The sequence below is a fragment of the Microchirus variegatus genome, assembly GCF_963457635.1.
Source record: "Microchirus variegatus genome assembly, chromosome: 16".
NCBI classification, from domain to species: domain Eukaryota; kingdom Metazoa; phylum Chordata; class Actinopteri; order Pleuronectiformes; family Soleidae; genus Microchirus; species Microchirus variegatus.
The window spans coordinates 24,476,796-24,494,928 of NC_139817.1; the positions used below are offsets into that span (position 1 = coordinate 24,476,796).

Below are 18,133 nucleotides of genomic sequence, written 5' to 3' on the forward strand. Positions count from 1 at the left end.
CACCTCAGACCTTCATCATGTACACGATTGTGCTGTTTGTCAAAGTGGAATGATTTGCCAACAGGAGAGAGTTTTACTATCCTCTGAGCCAGAGTGGACAAAATGGTATTCATGAGGGTCAGACCATGATTCTCAAGCCAAGGAAAAAGTCTGATGACAAAAAAAAAGGATTATTTTTATATATAAAAACATTAGTTGAAATCCTGTGCTCATGGAGTATAAAAATGAGAGGTTATTCAAAATTCACAAAAAAAGCATCCAAACAAAAATGATGAATTGTTCCCATCAGTGCAGACGCCAGTGCGATGATGGAGCTTCACATTTCTCTATAGCAGGATGTATAAGGGCGCTTTCACACCAACAGCAGTTTGTGCGCACCAAACGATCCATTCGGACCAAAAACTCTAGTTGGTTTGGTTTTCGTTGGTGTGAAAGCATCAATCGCACTCGGGTCCGCACCAAATCAAGCGGACCGAGACCGCCAAAAAGAGGTGGTCTCGGTCCGCTTGACTCCGCACCAAATGTCAGACTCTGGTGCGGTCCCTCTGGTGAGAACGCCAACTCGGGTCCAAACCATATTCTGCAGTAAATGCCATGGACATAGTCTACCTTGTAGGTCTTTGGAGCAATCTTCGTCTCATAGTTAGCACGACCACATTCATGAAAATAGCGCGTAAATTGGATATTTTGCCAAAAATGGCCAATACAGAGAATGTAATAAACGAAGATCAGAGCAAGTAGCAATGTGTGAACGTGTTGCTCCATAGTGAGTCAAAATTGGCGCTTTTCTACCGGAAGATATAAACACATTGATGAAACGTCAATCGGGCCAATTTTGGTTGGTTTGCTTGTGTGAAAGTGGACCACACTGGAGTCATATGTTACATAATAACAATTGTATTGTCTGGTGCGGATCAAATAATCCAACTAGTGGTGTGAAAGCGCCCTCAGATACAGAGTTTTTGTAAACTCTGAATAACATTCAACGATTTCTGCTCTGCTGCTGAAAATGTAGTTTTTATTATTTATTTATGCCACAGATCGTGCCGGAGTGATGCAGCCGATGTTGCCACAGCCAGTAAAGGTCAGAAAGATGGCACGGGCAAACTCTAAGTGCGACTTAATATACGCGCCGTACAAACCTCAACGCTTAGAGATCCGAGTGCAATCCACCTCACATTCGTTCCCATGCCCCATAACTACCTTCAATGAAGGGTCTCTGTAGTAATAACGATGGGTTTGGTACTTTCTGTCTTTATTAGGCGGTTTTCAGAGTGTGTCGTGGCATCGTGTGCCTCTGCTGCACTAATGCCGTCATCATTCATGCTCTACAGCAGCGAAGGCTCACAGCATCGAGCCTGAGGGACTTCTGTCAAAACGAGGTTCTAAGCGGCAAAAAAACATAATAAGAGCAATACTTTACTGCTGCTTATAATGGCAGGGCGTGTGTGTGCCTCTTCTCCTAAACACAGTGTTTGTTTGTATCACAACACTTAGAGTATAGCGTATATATATCGTGCATTTTTTTTCCACAGTTTGAATGTGTTGTTGTGGAGCTAAATTTGATCTGCGTCCAAATGATTTTGAATACTTTTTTTGTGTGTATTTTGTATTTTACTTGAGTACGTATTGACTCAAGTATTGTACTTAGTTACTTTATAAATCCTATCTGTTAAAGATTCAGCACAATGAAGACCTACTGGTTCTCCCAGTGTTTCTGTGGCAACAATCCTCCAGCCCAGATATACTGTACATCTCAGTAAATTATACTTAAATTTTTTTAAACAAGACCAAAGGTTTACAGCCACGCGCACACACCTCTGTGAGGCCGGGCTCACTGTACTGCTGTGAGCTATATGCGGATGCCAGTCTGTGTTATGTTTATTACCTCAGTTCACGCCGCAGTGTTCCCCACTGAGACTGATGGGAACGGAAGACGTGCAGGTATTTGCTCATAGATCGGGTGAACATTTCAATAAAGATACAGTATTGTTTTGGTTCACCCTGAGTGTGCTGTTGAGACGCCACCATAGATGATAACTGTGACGCTGTATGGGAATCTCACAGGATTCATCCACTGACAGTAACACCTCGCTACGTTATTGCCAAGATATCTTAATATGACTAAATAATTAACTCAAAACTGCTGGGAATTGTTCTCTATTTTCTTTTCTCTACGACACAAGAGAAAAGAATGCATTTACGATGAGCATTTTTTTTTGCTGCGGATTTGGAACCGTGCCCATATGCTCTACTAAATATCACAACAGCGATGTGTTTGTGGACCAACAGCACAAAAGAATAAACTGCATCAGGTGCATATCTTTTGGATATCAACACAATTTAAGAATCAAACACTTACGTTACGTTACAGCGACTAGAGGCCCGTGACGACCTCTGGACCATCGAGCTGTCGCCCCAAAACTCGTCCACGCTCAGAATCATAAACAAAAAAACACAGTCGTAGCAAACAAAATCCCGATCATTGCAAAAAAAAGCTGATCACCGCCAACAACGTCGCTGCCAAACTATAAATACGTCACATCTTAACACACAAACCACATGTTTAGACTCTAAATGGCCAATTTCTCGCCTCAAATGATCTTAAAACTGCAGAAAAGAAATATATTGCTCACTGTAGCACAACAGCACAACAGCCTTGCGTGGCGACCCCTACTGATCGGGCGGGGAATTGCAGTGCGTATCCGTTTATTTGTGACAAATAAAAGAAACTCCCGCACAGGAAAATGTGCCCTCTATAAAATAAGTACAGTCAGTCAAATTTAGCGTGAAAACCACTATTATGTGCATAACGACAATGCTAAACACAAGCAGCAGAAGAGAAGTAAGGGCAAAGGCAAGAGCGCTAACCACTACACCGACACATTACATTTAATTTAAATATGGAGAGTGGCATGTACTATTTATTTGCATAAATGATGCACGACAATCCTGGGCCATATTGTAAGTACTCGTGCACCTGGATAAATATTTAATGCAACGTAGGAAAAAATCTAATCAATATTGATAACATTTTGAATGCCAGAGATTGAAAAAAAAATGAATCAGAGATCAGTGAAACATGCAGATTGAAACAAGTGAAGATCTCTGTACCTTCAACAGAGCCTCGGGGCACAAACACTTTTTGTGCAGCGTTTCATTAAAACACTTATTAAACATCTCGATGAGGATTGACCTGTGCATCTGCTCAAGCGAGCGCGCAACACACACACTCAGCATACTGAACTGTTCTACAACAGGGTGTTTGAGCAGCAACGTAACAAACGAGACCGCGCTCTTCTGGAATCCTGGTGCGTTTGTTTAGACGCGAGCATAAATAATCACGTTAAACAAAGACATATTTGAAGTGCGATTGCTGAGATAATGTATGATAATGATGTTAAAGGGGTTTTACAGGCACCCGTCACTTTATTGAAGTTATTTAGGCACCTAATAAATCAGCAGGAGTGGCAGTCGACGTGACGTTCTGCTGCTGCTGTTGTTCTTCTGCTTCAGGGTTTGCTGAAAACTTCATTTCACATCGTTTTGAACCAGCCTGTCCATTATTCTCTGACCTCTGGCATGAACAAAGCATTTCCCTCCCACATAACTGCTGCTCTCTGGTTAGTTTCCCATTATTTTTAGAGTCTACTTGTAAACCCTGATGATATTTGTGATATTTTTCACCCACTGTTTGAACTCCAGTAGGTTGAGTCCATCACACGTCTTCATACTTTGAGTTGCTGCCATTTGATTCGGCTCATTAGACACCGGATTTGCTGTTTTGCTGGAAAACGACGGCATCATGACGAGACTCAAGGCCGTGACAATAAAGGAGGGAAAACTGCTTTGTTTTGAGTAAACAAAGGTATTTTGCTTGATATTGAAAATCAAATAAAGCAGAAAAAAAACAACCTGGACTGAATAGCTGAAGTGAAATTGTCTGTGAGATCAGTCGTGAATGTGACTGAATGGATGAGTGGCATGTATGTGACATCGGAAATGGTGCAGAAAGCAAACTGTGGAGCTGTGTGTGTGTGTGTGTGTGTGTGTGTGTGTGTGTGTGTGTGTGTGTGTGTGTGTGTGTGTGTGTGTGTGTGTGTGTGTGTGTGTTTGTGTGTGTGTGTGTGAGTGTGTGTTTCTTGTACTTGCGGCATACTGAGGACCAATGAGGGTTTTTAACCAACAAAGTGAGGACATTTTGGCCGGTCCTCACTTCCTTAGGTTGCTATAACGTGCTATACTCAATTTGTCAAAAAAAAAAAAAAAATCGAATTTTGGACGACATAGTATGACGTTTTGGGTAAATTTTGGGTACATTTTTTTTTCTTCTAATTTTGGACGACATAGTATAGTATGAGTTTTTTGTCAAATTTAGGACCAAAAATTTTGGGTAAAAAAATGTTTAAAAAAAATGTTGAACGACATACTGTCAGATGATGGTTTTGTCAAATTTTGGACCGAGAAAAAACATAAAAAATCCCCAAAAAATTCCAGCCCTTTCTGCTCTGGGGCTCCACCTGCAGACATTTTATGGTACTGAAACCAGTAGTTCTTTGTAGATGTCATTCATGAAGTAGATATTTGTAATTGTATTGATTTATAAAGTGTAAATGCTGGTCCTCAGTATGCAGCTAGTACAAGAATGTGTGTGTGTGTGTGTGTGAGAGAGAGATTTCTTTACAGCTGGATAACGACACACTGAGCCCAGGTGTTTCCAATCACACAAGCTCCGCCCTCCAGGTAACCTGCTGTGCAGGAGGGAAAAAACATGATCACAAAATCTAACCACACACATCTATCGTGAGGATATTCCATTCATTCATTTTTGAAACAATTCAGTGTAATATTCAGCTGTGTCATGTCATCACTGAACTATTCATCTGAACAATGGAGACAGGAATGCACAAAGCCACAATCCCTGATCCCTCTGAACTGTGTGATATTCAACACCTGTGTGTGTCCGCAGTACAATAAAGGAGACTTTCTGTCTGAAATTCAGTCAAAAAAATATATATACATATAGACAGAAATATAGAGCTTTTTGTGAGAGATATTCCGTGTTTCTCTGATGATTTACGTCAAAGCTCGTGAAGGCTCAGACTGGCAGCTCAACCTCACTGTGTTTGTGTGTGAGTGTCAGTATGGCCTTGATTTCACCTGCTGAAAACAGTGAGAAAAGGTGTCATGCTCCTCCAGATCCATGTGTTCTTAGAGTGTGTTTCAGGTCTTCTTGATTGTAAATTCCACAGGTAAAATAGAAAACAAGGTCACTTTTACCACTACCGCACCTGGTCGTGATCAAACTAGCAATATTTATATCACATGTTGGTTACAGAGATTTTCTGTGTGTATCAATATTTTCAATCAACACAATTTAACAATCAAACGCTTACGTTACGTTAGATACAGCGACTAGAGGCCTGTGACGACCTCTGGTCCATCGAGCTGTCGCTTCCAAAACTCGGTAGCCAATCAGCAGGCAGCTTCCTAAGCCCCGCCCATGCTCAGAATCATAAAGAAAAAAAAACACAGTCGTAGCAAACAATATTCCAATCATTGCAAAAAAAAGGCTGATCACCGCCGACAACGTCGCTGCCAAACTATAAATACGTCACATCTTAATACACAAACCACATGTTTAGACTCTAAATGGCTAATTTCTCGCCTCAAATGTTCTTAAAACGACGTTCCAAGACACAGAAAAATATTTGTTTCAGGTGAGAAAAGGCAACTGTTTCAATGTTATTCCGCTGCAACAACAACAACAACAACAGTCTTTCTCTCTCGGACACCATTGCTCACTGTAGCCAAAAGCACAACAACCTTACGTAGCGACCCCTACTGATCGGGCAGGAAATTGCAGCGCGTATCCGGCACCACGACGGAGAACTATGAAGGCTCGAGGGGTCTCCATGGTTACGCAGTCGGAGAAGTATAACGTGGCCTTAAGGGATCATGAGGACATTTTTGAAACATCTCAGTATTCAGGTTTGTATATTGGTGTGATCCATTTCCAGTTGGAACTTGGATTCTCTGATTTTTCTTTTTTTGTTTGTTTAGATGATAAGTGCTTCTTTGCCACTGTCTGCCCCTGGTGTACACACAGAATCTGATACCATAGGCTGACGGACGAAAGATGCAGCAAACTATTTCATACTATAACACTCTTTCTATTCACTAAGACCAAACAGAGGCAGAATGATAACATGACAACAAGTTACACACGAGTTAAAGTTAAAGGATTAGACTGCAGTTACATCAATAACAGGAATGTTATGGATAAATAGAGTGACACCTGCGAGGTGGTTCTGTCGCCATGACAAACCTCACACTCCACATCCCCACTGACGGACACCGTCGTAGTCTGGCAGATATTCTAAGCTGCAGGATTTTCCCGTCTCTCCCTGTGCAGTGATGCGGTCTCTGCTGCTCATACGCACAATTTCAAACGTGAGATCTGCTCCTGAACTGTACACGTCCAAGCAGGAGATGGTGATATTATTTATTTGTCTAAGGGCGCTTTCACACCACTAGTTGGATTATTTGATCCATATTTCGCACCAGGCAATACAATTGTTATTATGTAACATATGACTCCAGTGTGGTCCGCTTTCACACGTTTCATCAATGTGTTTATATCTTCCGGTAGAAAAGCGCCAATTTTGACTCACTATGGAGCAACATGTTGGCACATTTCTACTTGCTCTGATCTTCGTTTATTACATTCTCTGTATTGGCAGAGAAAAATTAAATTGGAGTAAAATATCCAATTTGAGAATGAGTAGCGGCTGCGTCTGGAGAACAATCTGCTGATGCACTGGAGTCGGCGAAGACGTATAGCGCGTCATTTCAGGCAGAGGAGACGCGCTATTTTCATGAATGTGGTCGTGCTAACTATGAGACGAAGATTGCACCAAAGACCTACAAGGTAGACTATGTCCATGGCATTTACTGCAGAATATGGTTTGGACCAGAGTTGGCGTTCTCACCAGAGGGACCGCACCAGAGTCTGACATTTGCTGCGGAGTCAAGCGGACCGAGACCACCTCTTTTTGGCGGTCTGTGTCCGCTTGATTTGGTGCGGACCCGAGTGCGATTGATGCTTTCACACCAACGAAAACGAAACCAACTAGAGTTTTTGGTCCGAATGGATCGTTTGGTGCGCACCAACTGCTGTTGGTGTGAAAGCGCCCTAAATGTTCACCTTCTCAGTCCTGGTCCTGGGGACCCATTACCCTGCATGTTTTAGGTGCTGCCCTGCTCCAGCACACCTCATTCAAATGAGTGAGTCATTAAGCAGAAGTTGAAACAGTGGGATTGAGATTGAGAAACCATTGCCTATAGTTTATACATTTTAATGAGATGTGTCATTTTCATTTTCAAGTGTTTTCTCTTCTTTTTCAGGTCAATAGCAACAGTAGCAGAGTTTACTGTGCAGCAGCGTGGGAGTAGTTGTCTTTACCAACGTTGCCATTACTGCAAGCCAGCTCCTTGTGAGGATTGCTGCAGAGTTAATTATTCAGGAGCTTTAGGTGCTAAGTTTCTGTTGCTGCAAAACAACAGCACCAGGTGATTAAATCCAGGAAAAACAGTAGTTTCACAATAAATATCACTGTTTCTTTGGTGGATATAGATAACGCAGTGTGTTTGGCAGATCTGCAATGATTACTACATCTTTAATCTGTATCAAATCACCAATGTCTAAATAGCTTTGGCTCAAACCTGGGTAAAAGTCAGTGTTTACAGATGAACGGGGCCAACACTGACGCTTTGAACAGATTGGATGTGACGCCGTTGACGAGCAGCTGACTGAAATGGACGGTTGGGAACAAATCTTGACAAAACTGCGGTGGCCCTGAGGTGCAAAACACAAACGCAAATCACAAAACACAAATGCAAATCAAAAAACAGACAAACATTAACAAAACGGAAACACAAATCCCACAACGCCAAACACAAAAGCAGAAAACACAAAAATATTAACTCACAACGCAAACACAAAATCAGAAAAAAAACACACAAGTCAACACAACAGTCTGTTTTGTGCAATGAGCGACGACACTGGTCGATCGCGGGAAACAACGTTTTTCGTTGTTGTTTTTTATAAGATGCATTTCCGTTGTGTTGTCTGCTTTTTTGTTTGCGTTTTATGATTTGCGTTTCCGTTGTGAGATAATGTTTTTGTGTTAAATGCTTTTGTGTTTGCGTTGTGAGTTAATGTTTTTGTGTTTTCTGCTTTTGTGTTTGCGTTGTGTGATTTGTGTTTCGGTTTTGAGTTAATGTTTTTGTTTAGCATTAGTTTTAGGTTATAGTCAATATGGTGAAGCGCTGTCGTAAATGTGTTTAGAAAGAACCGCAGTGGCTGGAGAGTCCTCCCTAAACATGCAACACAAATATATATGAGCACACGACTAATTGCTTCTGCAGCCAGAGTGTTGTGCTTTTATTGCCACCCGCACACAGCACAAGTTGTGTTTATTAATTTGTCTCTGTGGCAGAGAAAAAAAACGGCATCAAAAGCATCTCCACAAATGCCATTATTCTTCAAAGCATTATGTTGTTGTCAAGCATGGCCAAAGCATGTATGAGAGTCCATTCAAGTGGCTTCAGTTGTGCAGACATCATTTTCTTTTCCAAATGGCCGCTTGCTTTTTTCTTATAGACTCAGGGTTTAGGAGATAGAAGAACATGGCGATCGTGCTCATTTTCAGTCTTTTTCCATAAATGTCTGCATTTACATATCGTAATGACCGTTCTAATTGCTTTTCACGACACGTCACACACGCACACACACACGGGGCACTTGCTCTATCCAGTGAGTGCTTCACTAACACAAACACACTTCTGCACACTAAGTGAACATCAGCGCGGGTTCAGCACGAGGACACTTCAACACAGTGGAGCTGTGGTTTAAACAATTAACCTCCTGATTAAAGACAATGACCCTCCACACCTCCTGACCTCCTGACTCCCACACCTCCTGACCCCCACACCTCCTGACCCCCACACCTCCTGACCGCCACACCTCCTGACCTCCACACCTCCTGACCTCCACACCTCCTGACCTCCCCACCTCCTGACCTCCACACCTCCTGACCCCCACACCTCCCCACCTCCTGACCTCCACACCTCCTGACCTCCCCACCTCCTGACCTCCAACACCTCCTGACCTCCCCACCTCCTGACCTCCCCACCTCCTGACCTCCACACCTCCTGACCCCCACACCTCCTGACCTCCACAGCTGCCCAACTGCACAGATTTCTTTTAAAAAATACTTGTATTTTATCTCTCTATATTTTTCTTTCTCGTGTTTTTTTTTAAAGTGGAGTAATCAGCAATAATTTACATCATTTTATCCCCAGTGGTTGAGTGGAAAATATGATCTTCCATAGTAGCAGAGAGAGAGAGATCTGAAGTTCTTTATCAGTGAATATCCATCCCCACTCCTGCGAGCATGGCCTCAGGGACACGTCTCCCCACGGATTCTCTGTGTGTGCCAGACTTCACTGGGTTTAGCACAAGAAGCACAACTTATTGGATTAGCGGATCCAATGTCTATGCTCATTTTGCCGTAGGATATGTGAGCGCGTGTGCGTGTGTGAGGGATGTGTGGGTGTGCAGCTGTGCGGGGTGTTGAGTGCTAACGACACAATAAATTCCTATTTATGTTTCCTTTTTTTATGTAAAATAATTCCATGCGGCCGCCTGGTGTTTTCATGTTCAGAGGTTAGGAGTTGACGCGGGCCCGAGGAGCAGCACTGCCGAGCCTCGTTTCGCGTGGATTTTAAACGGCACCTGTTTCATTTCCAATCCTCAGAAAGTGTTTTGTCTGCACGGAGGGGATAAGGCGCTGGCACGCCGGCGCAGAGTCTTGGCCGAGGGTGGACCCTGTGCTGACGATATAAGACTATAAAAGTGCACAGATTTACAGTGAAAGTGATTTACTGGCACGAGAACACGACGCAGTAACCTGGTTCGGTCCAGGTAGTGTGGTAGTTTTTTAATTTTCCGGCCACATTTCATCTTAATCACTCTCTTTCTTTGTGTTCTGTGTCTCTCTTTGAGGGAAAATACAATACAAGTGTGTTATTATTCCGTCTCTAGCTGCACTAGTTTCAAAATCATTAATGCCAGAGAATAGAGACATAGTAGGCTACCAGTGGGATTTTGTCCCGCTGTGTCCAGCATCATTCCAGCACACTTTGATGCTTGATGCCCTTTTCTTAGTGGGTTACATACTGAGATAAAGAATCACAGATGCTGTGAGAGGAATCCCTGCTTTTCCGTCTCTTTATTATTTATTCTGCAGCATTGCACATGGAAAACATAGCTGGAGCCCGAGTGACTGGAAATGCACACAAAGAGAGGAAAGAAATGCTGCCATTTTCACAGAATAAGAAAAACAGCCAAAAAAAACGTAAAGGATAGTGCATCTGTTCTCATTATTGCCTGGCGTACGTAACGCCGCACGCGGCTGCAGAGTTTATGTTTATGACGGGAAGGACATCTGTGAATAACGAGTGATTGTTGTACAGGAGACGAAAAAAATCCATTTCACCGTCAGAGTAGGCATTTAATTGCAGAGATTCAGGGGGGTCATGAATACAGTGTGTGGCCCACAGCGTGCTGCCTGTATTCCAGGCACGTATAGCTCTTTGAAGGGCTGAGTGACTGCCTCCTTCTGCCAAAAGCACCATCCTAGTCCCGGTGGCGCTCCACCTTAAAACGATGAATATACGCGCCTAACTGTCTCTGTGACATTGACACGCCGTGACTCACGCTTGCCGAGCTATTTCAGGGCGCTCGCCGGAAAAAGCCCAGCCTCTCCTCAGCTTCCCTCGCTCTGATCATTTGTTTGTCTACCACGCTGGGTTGTTTATTTGTAAATTTGGACAATCTGTCAAGGTTGTCTGTTTGCCAGCCCCCTGGTGGTGTGATTAGGCTACTTTAGCCAAATCTGGGAAGGTAGACGGGGCTACAGTAACAAGTCTTGGCTGCAGTTTGGCTTCTTCTCGTGTTGCCAGGACGAGGGGGGGGGGGGTCGTACCTATGTTCCCCGGGTCCTATGTTCCCCGATCGGGGAGCATCGGACCTTTTTTTTAAAAAAGGGTCCTATGTTCCCCACTTTGTGGAAGCCTGGGTGTGGAGCTCCAGAGTTAAGGGTTAGGGTTGGGGTTAGGGTAAGGGGTAGGGTCCTATGTTCCCCGGGTCCTTTTGGGTGAACAGCGGGGAACATAGAACCCATTTTTTAGAGAATGGTTCCTATGGTCCCCGGTCTCATACAAAGCGGGGAACATAGGACCCTTTGGGTGAACAGCGGGGAACATAGAACCCATTTTTTAGGGAAAGGGTCCTATGTTCCCCGGTCTCATACAAAGCGGGGAACATAGGACCCTTTGGGTGAACAGCGGGGAACATAGAACCCTTTGGGTGAACAGCGGGGAACATAGGACCCTTTGGGTGAACAGCGGGGAACATAGAACCCTTTGGGTGAACAGTGGGGAACATAGGACACTTTGGGTGAACAGTGGGGAACATAGGACACTTTGGGTGAACAGCGGGGAACATAGAACACATTTTTTAGAGAAAGGGTCCTATGTTCTCCGGTCTCATACAAAGCGGGGAACATAGGACCCGGGGAACATAGATACGGTCCCGGACGAGGAGGATGATTAAGAAAGCGGTGAAAATGGTGTCTGCGTGAGAGGGAGGCAACAAGTGCAACACGTTGAGGTCAGTGATCAGAAACGTATCGATCAACACTTTTGTTCACTCTCTCCCTCTGTCTGCCCTCAGCTAAAATGGTCGCTCACCGTCTGTCTAGTTCCGCCTTTTCCTTTTCACACCGTCTGTTTTCGGCAACAACTCCCCCCGGTGCCAGAAAAACGCTGTCACACCAGAGGGGAAGGAGTGAGGCAGTTAACCACCTGCTGCTGGAGCAGCCCGCAGCACATAACCCCGAGCACGAGCGTTGAACTAAGTTGTCACACGGATTTATAGTCTGCGATCGATGCCACAGAAGCCACAGACTGTGAGGTGTTGGAGGGGGAGGAGCACACTGATTTTAAATGTTGCTTCTGATCACGTTTCACTCCGAGCGTTACAGATGAATTAATTTCCTTAATGAACATTATTGGCAGGATTACATTAACCCAGCACTTAAGTCTCTCTAATGGCGATCGCGTCATGCTCAGCGCTCACACTCCATACTCTGTGCTCTTCCACTCAAGTCGATACTGAATAATTTCAGCGGCTCGTGTAACTTTTGTCTGTCTCCTCATCTTTGAAAAAGGCAGCCGCACGATTTAAACCACACAGGTCAATCACGCGGAGCAGTTAAAGCTCAAATCTCGTGTTTTGTAAATCACGTGTGGCCTAATAATAAGTGTAAAAATATATTATAGGTCCAATAAAAACACCGTATTTACAGCCCTAACAAACGCTGCAGCAGCTGCAAGGGGTTGCATCGCACTTCTTTGCAGCACCGTTGGCCCTCAAGTATAAATTAACACATTATTGACGTTCTGTGTGTGTGTGTGTGTGTGTGTGTGTGTGTACTACTGTGTGTGTAGCTGCGTGCCTGCGAGCATCAGCAGCCCTGTTTGTTCTTCATGGGCGTGTCAGGAGGGAGTGGTAGGAGAAAAATAGTAACAACTTTACATGTTAAGTCAGTTACACTAGTGTTTGTTCAAAAAAAAAAAGGAAAAAAACAACGTCATTATTTTTTATTTTTTAACAAACACATGACGACGTGTTGAGGCACGTCTGTCAATAAAAATGTTATCCGTGTTATGATTGGAAGATATTAGAATATAATGAAATAAACTCATTTTAAATTCTTTTTTTTTTTATTTGAATTTTTTTTTTTTTTTTTTAATCACTGTGTTTCCAATCCACATATAAATGTGTCCTAAATTAGAGCTTGTTGTTCAACACAGTGGGAAGTTGGCTGTGTTCCAATCCTAAGGAGTGGCCAAGACTATGCACTATGGACAGAGAGGGTGTGGCCATAGTAACTGCTGCTGGGTTTCACCTGAGAGCAAAATAAGCAGGTACTCCAGTCCTGCAGCACTGACGGGCCCGGACGGCCATACTTTTGTCAAACTTTGGATTGTTTTCTTCAGTTTAAGGTACGTCACAACCCTTCAAATGACTCCAGCATAGAACAAAGCACTTCTCTCTGTCTCTGTTTTACCCATCAATATTCAAAATGTTCACTTTCTCTACGGTTTGTTTTGTTTGTTTGTTTGTTTTTGTTTGTTTTTTTAAAAAGGCAGCAATTCCTCTTTTCCAGTGTTTCCACAACTGCAACACAGAGGTAAATGAAAAGTTCAACGTATTAAATTGGATCTAAAATAGTTCGGCGGTCACTGTGTCGGGATACGCTCTGAATAATTAGTGGATGTGATGTTTGATTTGCTCTCAGGGTCAAAATGGAGCTGGCGTTCACAGCCACGAGGCTAAAGGTGGCTCTGCTGTTTGTGCTCACCATTCAGCTGAGGACAGGTGAGTGTGATATCATTTTCCCGGGAGTGCATTTTAGTTGCATAATAAGAGAAGCCAAAGTAAACATTGCATCTGCCGTGTCTTTGATCAGCTTGTTGACTGCTTTCATCGGCAACACTTAAATATTCTGAACATGGAGGATAAAGAAGTTACAATCGCTCACAGAACAGGTGTTTCTCTGTGTGTGTGTGTGTGTGTGTGTGTGTGATCAGAGAATCGTGCAACACAGTGGTCTGACATGCTCTTAATAAATAATGTGTGTGGCTTGGCAGGTGCACTGCACAACATTCATACCTCAGCTGCTGCTGCTGCTGCTGCTGAGGGTCAAGCTGAGCTGAGTGATTTTGTGAAGTCAGATCCTCGGAGGCTTTTACAATCCCCAGCGGAGAAATGAGTCTCGGGCCTCGATCCAAGCTGCCGAGGTTTAATATACGAACGACATAAAAAACAAAAGCAAAAATCAGATCAAATGAATGCAGCAGAGTGAAACTAAACCCTCATCATGTTCCCACAAAAAAACCGGCTAAACCCTAATTTTGCTCCACCTCATTCTGTGTTTTCCAAGCTCTGATTCCTTAATTCGCTGCGTGTTGCTTCCCAGAATGGTAACGTGAGGTCAAACCTGTTATGTTTCCGAGCTAACGAGGAGGTGCTAAGGATTTGAATTTCCTCTCCGTAACCGACAACTCGGCCGAGCTGCCTCTCTGTCAAACGCTCATTATTTAGATGGTAGTGTTTTACTCCAGGGAGCTGAGATTTGACTGACCTGAGCTTTTTTTTTCCACTCTCCTTCATCACATCGGCCGCTTCCAGCGTTTCATAAACACCTTTAACACCGTGTGCCATTAAAGTGCTTCCAGAAAATGCCGTGGATTCCGCGATGAGCACATCTCATCTTTTAAATGATCGCGCTCCATTTAGATATTCGCCGGAGGTAAATCATCTCGATTTGAACGAAAAGACCTTTTCTCAGACGATGAAGGACATTATTACCCGAGTAAATGGCTCAGATCCGTTAAAATGTTCTAACAATCGGCACAGAGTTCTTTCTCCAAATGTCAGACTGTAAGGCTGTCAACCCTGAGACATCTTCATCTCCATGTTTACCTTCATCATCATTCATTCCCTACAGTTAATAAGCATCACGCTCATTTTCATATATATATATATATAATTTGAACTCCAGCTCAAATTTAAATCCTCAGTTTGACTTAAAAGGCTGATTAGACTCGAATCAGGACGTGTGTGCCACGCTGAGCACAGGCCCAGAGCGTGAATGGCATTAAGTCAGGGAAATATTAATGTGTTTGGGAGAGAAATGAGTCGTTGTTTGTGTTTTAGATTTAGGGGGAAACCACGGGGAAACCACGGGGGAGCAGAAGAGCTGCTCATACTACGATATGCAAATATCTGAACCAAAATGTTTCCGTGTCATTATTAGACGTGAACGAGGCGATGCAGATAACGTCCACGGGGCCGCAGACCATTCAGAAACCGGTGGGGGTGACGGTCAACCTGGGGTGCACGTACACGCCCAGCCCTCAGGACACGGGCGAGCTGGACATCGAGTGGGTCGACCTCAGCCCTGACATGACCCAGAAGGACAAACTGGTGAGTGCACAGAGCAGTGAAGGATCACGTACTTAAAGGCGCCACATGTAAGAATGTGGCCAAAAACGGTTACTACACTCAAATCCGAAACACAGAGGTCTTTTAGGGTTTCGTTTTCTGACGTAACTGGCAACCCGTGGTTGCTCGGGAAGCTGAGACTCTAATTGTTGGCGAGTTCAGTTTGTTATATGAACATTATTCCTGAGTCTCTGTGACATATTAGGAGGATTTTATGGCCATTTGCTTTTGATTTATTACATAATGCACCTTTAAAACAAGCAATCCTTTCCCTTTAGGGGTGAGTAAGAGGAGAAACCTGCTGAATAAAGTCTTTGCATCTCAGATGTTATCCTATTCAGGCGGACAGGTCCACCAGTATGGAGATGCCAGCGTCTCCAAGAGAATGAAATTCATCGGCGACCCCAAGCAGGGCGACGCCTCCATCTCTCTGTCAGACCTGAAGATCTCAGACACGGACACATACCAGTGCAAAGTCAAGAAAGCACCGGGTGTCGACATGAGAAAAGTCACTCTGGTGGTGATGGGTGAGGAGAAAATTCCTTTTTTCCGGTTTTACCTGTTGATTTGCTCAGTGCTCCTTTTCTCCTTTCAGACGTCGCACTCATTCGTGTGGAATGTCGATGCTCTCTCTCGGCCGGCGATCACACCTTTCTCTGTTCTGCCGTCTCACACGTTTAATTATCCCAAACAAAACAAAACAAAAGCTTTCTTTACCATGCGTTTGTTTCCATTTTAGTTCCCCCGTCGGTGCCAAAGTGTTGGGTTGAAGGTGGCGAGGAAAAGGGCTCCACCATCTCCCTCCACTGCGAGTCCTCCCGAGGATCCACGCCTCTGTCTTATGTGTGGACGAGAGTAAGCGGAGGTGTCATATCACCCACAGCAACCCAAGGTGAGGGAAGAGAGAGAAAAGCAGAATCTACACATTCATTTGCATAGTGTACTGAATTCTCTCCCTCTTCCATTAAGACCCACAGTCTGGCGTTCTGTTGATAAAGAATCACACAGACAGCAACTCTGGAAGTTATGTGTGTGAAGTGAAAAATGCTGTTGGCAAAGCTCAGTGTAAATATGAGCTGCACGCATACAACCGTAAGTCTTTTTACATTCTACAGCCTAAAGGAACTTCTCGTCTTTGTTTTTCAACTGCCAGTATATCTCTTCCTCTCTTCCAGCGACAAATAAGGTGGGTGTGATCGTCGGGGCGGTGATCGGCGCTCTGCTGCTCCTGCTCCTCCTGCTGTTCCTCATCTGGCTCCTGATCTGCTGCTGCCACAAGCGCCGCTACGAGAAGGAGATCTCCAACGAAATAAGGTAACGGACGCCCACAATCAGAGAGTGTTTGAAAGTGTGTAAGAAACGAGTCAAGTTCTAAACATATGTTCAAGTTTCTGATGAGTCAAATGCTCTCCAATATGTTTTTACCTGTTTTAGACTATAGTTCAGCTAACGTATACCGATAACAATATTTTTCAAGTGTAATATGGAACAATATAACTCAAAATAAAAAAGTGTTTATGATATATAATGAATCTTTGTTAGTTGCCGTGCCTGAGGCGTCCAATACACTATTCTCTATTTTACAGACTTTTAATATGTGTTAGTCTGACTGAAATTGTCTTATATCAAGTCAGACTAACACACCCAGATAAGGTGACAGGGAGTCGAGCGACTACTGCACATATTTGTTCTGTCACAGCAGAGTCAGACTTAATCTGGGCCTGAGCGCTCTGTGGCACAGAGTCTGTGCACAGTTCCAACACCATGAAAATCAGAGGAGAAGGAAAAAAACGGCGACAAAAACAAAGCCAAACTCGGGCGGGAGTTAATAGAAGACTGTGAATGGTGCTTGATGTGTTTACAACACGCTTCAAGCTAAACCTGAAAACCCTAGAGGAGCTGGTGAGGAGGACGCTCTTCATTCAGTTAATCATGTCCTTATCAGTGCTGGTTTACTAGGACCTGAGCTAAAACCACAGCTCGATTTAACTGTGCATGGAATATGGGGATGGGAACATACCACCATAACACTGACATCACACACTCAGGATACAGATATCAGTCTGATACAGTCATTTTAGACCATTTATGAACGTATGACGCTGTTCACAACACATTTGTGCCGAGTCATGGCCATAAAATTATCCTAATATGTCACAGAGACTCAGGAATAATGTTCATATAACAAACTGAACTCACCAACAACCACAACAACAGTACAGACAAAATATTTGCATTAAAAAAATATATTTTGCGCATGTTTTGGCGTCATGTGGCGCCACCTACCTCCGTCTACCAATCATTGCAGTCAGTAGAGTCGCGGCTGCCGAGCGACCACGGGTTGCCAGTTACGTCTGAGCTACAATGGAAACGAAACGAAACCTGCGTTAGTGACAATTTGAGTGTAGTAACAGTTCTGGCCACATTCTTACATATGGCGCCTTTAATATTAACAAATTTTATTTAACCTTTATTTAACCAGGTGAGTCAATCAAGAACCAGTTCTCATTTACAGTGACAACCTGGTCAAGAGGCAGCAAAACACTGAGGCACAGAAACGGCACAAACAACACAAAAATCAGCTCAGCATATATTGTTATATTCCATTTTCTGCATTGTTGGTTGGACCCTTCGATTGTCCCTGGTGTTTTGAACGCTGTTCGTCTACATGTGAAAATCATAGCCTATTTAAAACCTACTGAAAGTGAAAGTGAATCACCTGAAACCTTTTTTGTGACCCACGTCCGCAGAGAGGACATCGCGGCCCCAGAGAGCCGACCCGCCAGCAGAAACTCCAGCATCCGCTCGGTGCTGGGCTACCGCACGCACCACGGCGTCCTCTACAGCTCTGTGAGGAAGCCGCTGCCCAGTGTCAGCGAGTCTGGAGGCAGCGTCATCTACACGGGGGGTGGAGCGAAGAACGGCACGTCGACCAACGCAGGAACCAGAGCCGCCGCCCTCAACTATGACCATCAGTACGGATACCCGGTGTAG

The 18,133-nt window shown here is 44.0% G+C and overlaps 1 protein-coding gene across 1 annotated transcript; it reads left to right on the forward strand.

Moving 5' to 3' along the window:
- Positions 1-13,437: 13,437 nt before the first annotated feature.
- vsig8b (V-set and immunoglobulin domain containing 8b) lies at positions 13,438-18,133 on the forward strand (the record flags this gene model as incomplete). Its single annotated transcript, XM_083902405.1, has 7 exons — positions 13,438-13,510; positions 14,952-15,121; positions 15,465-15,666; positions 15,879-16,031; positions 16,109-16,231; positions 16,315-16,453; positions 17,890-18,133. 7 exons carry the CDS (start codon positions 13,438-13,440, stop codon positions 18,131-18,133), a joined length of 1,104 nt encoding a protein of 367 aa, XP_083758531.1.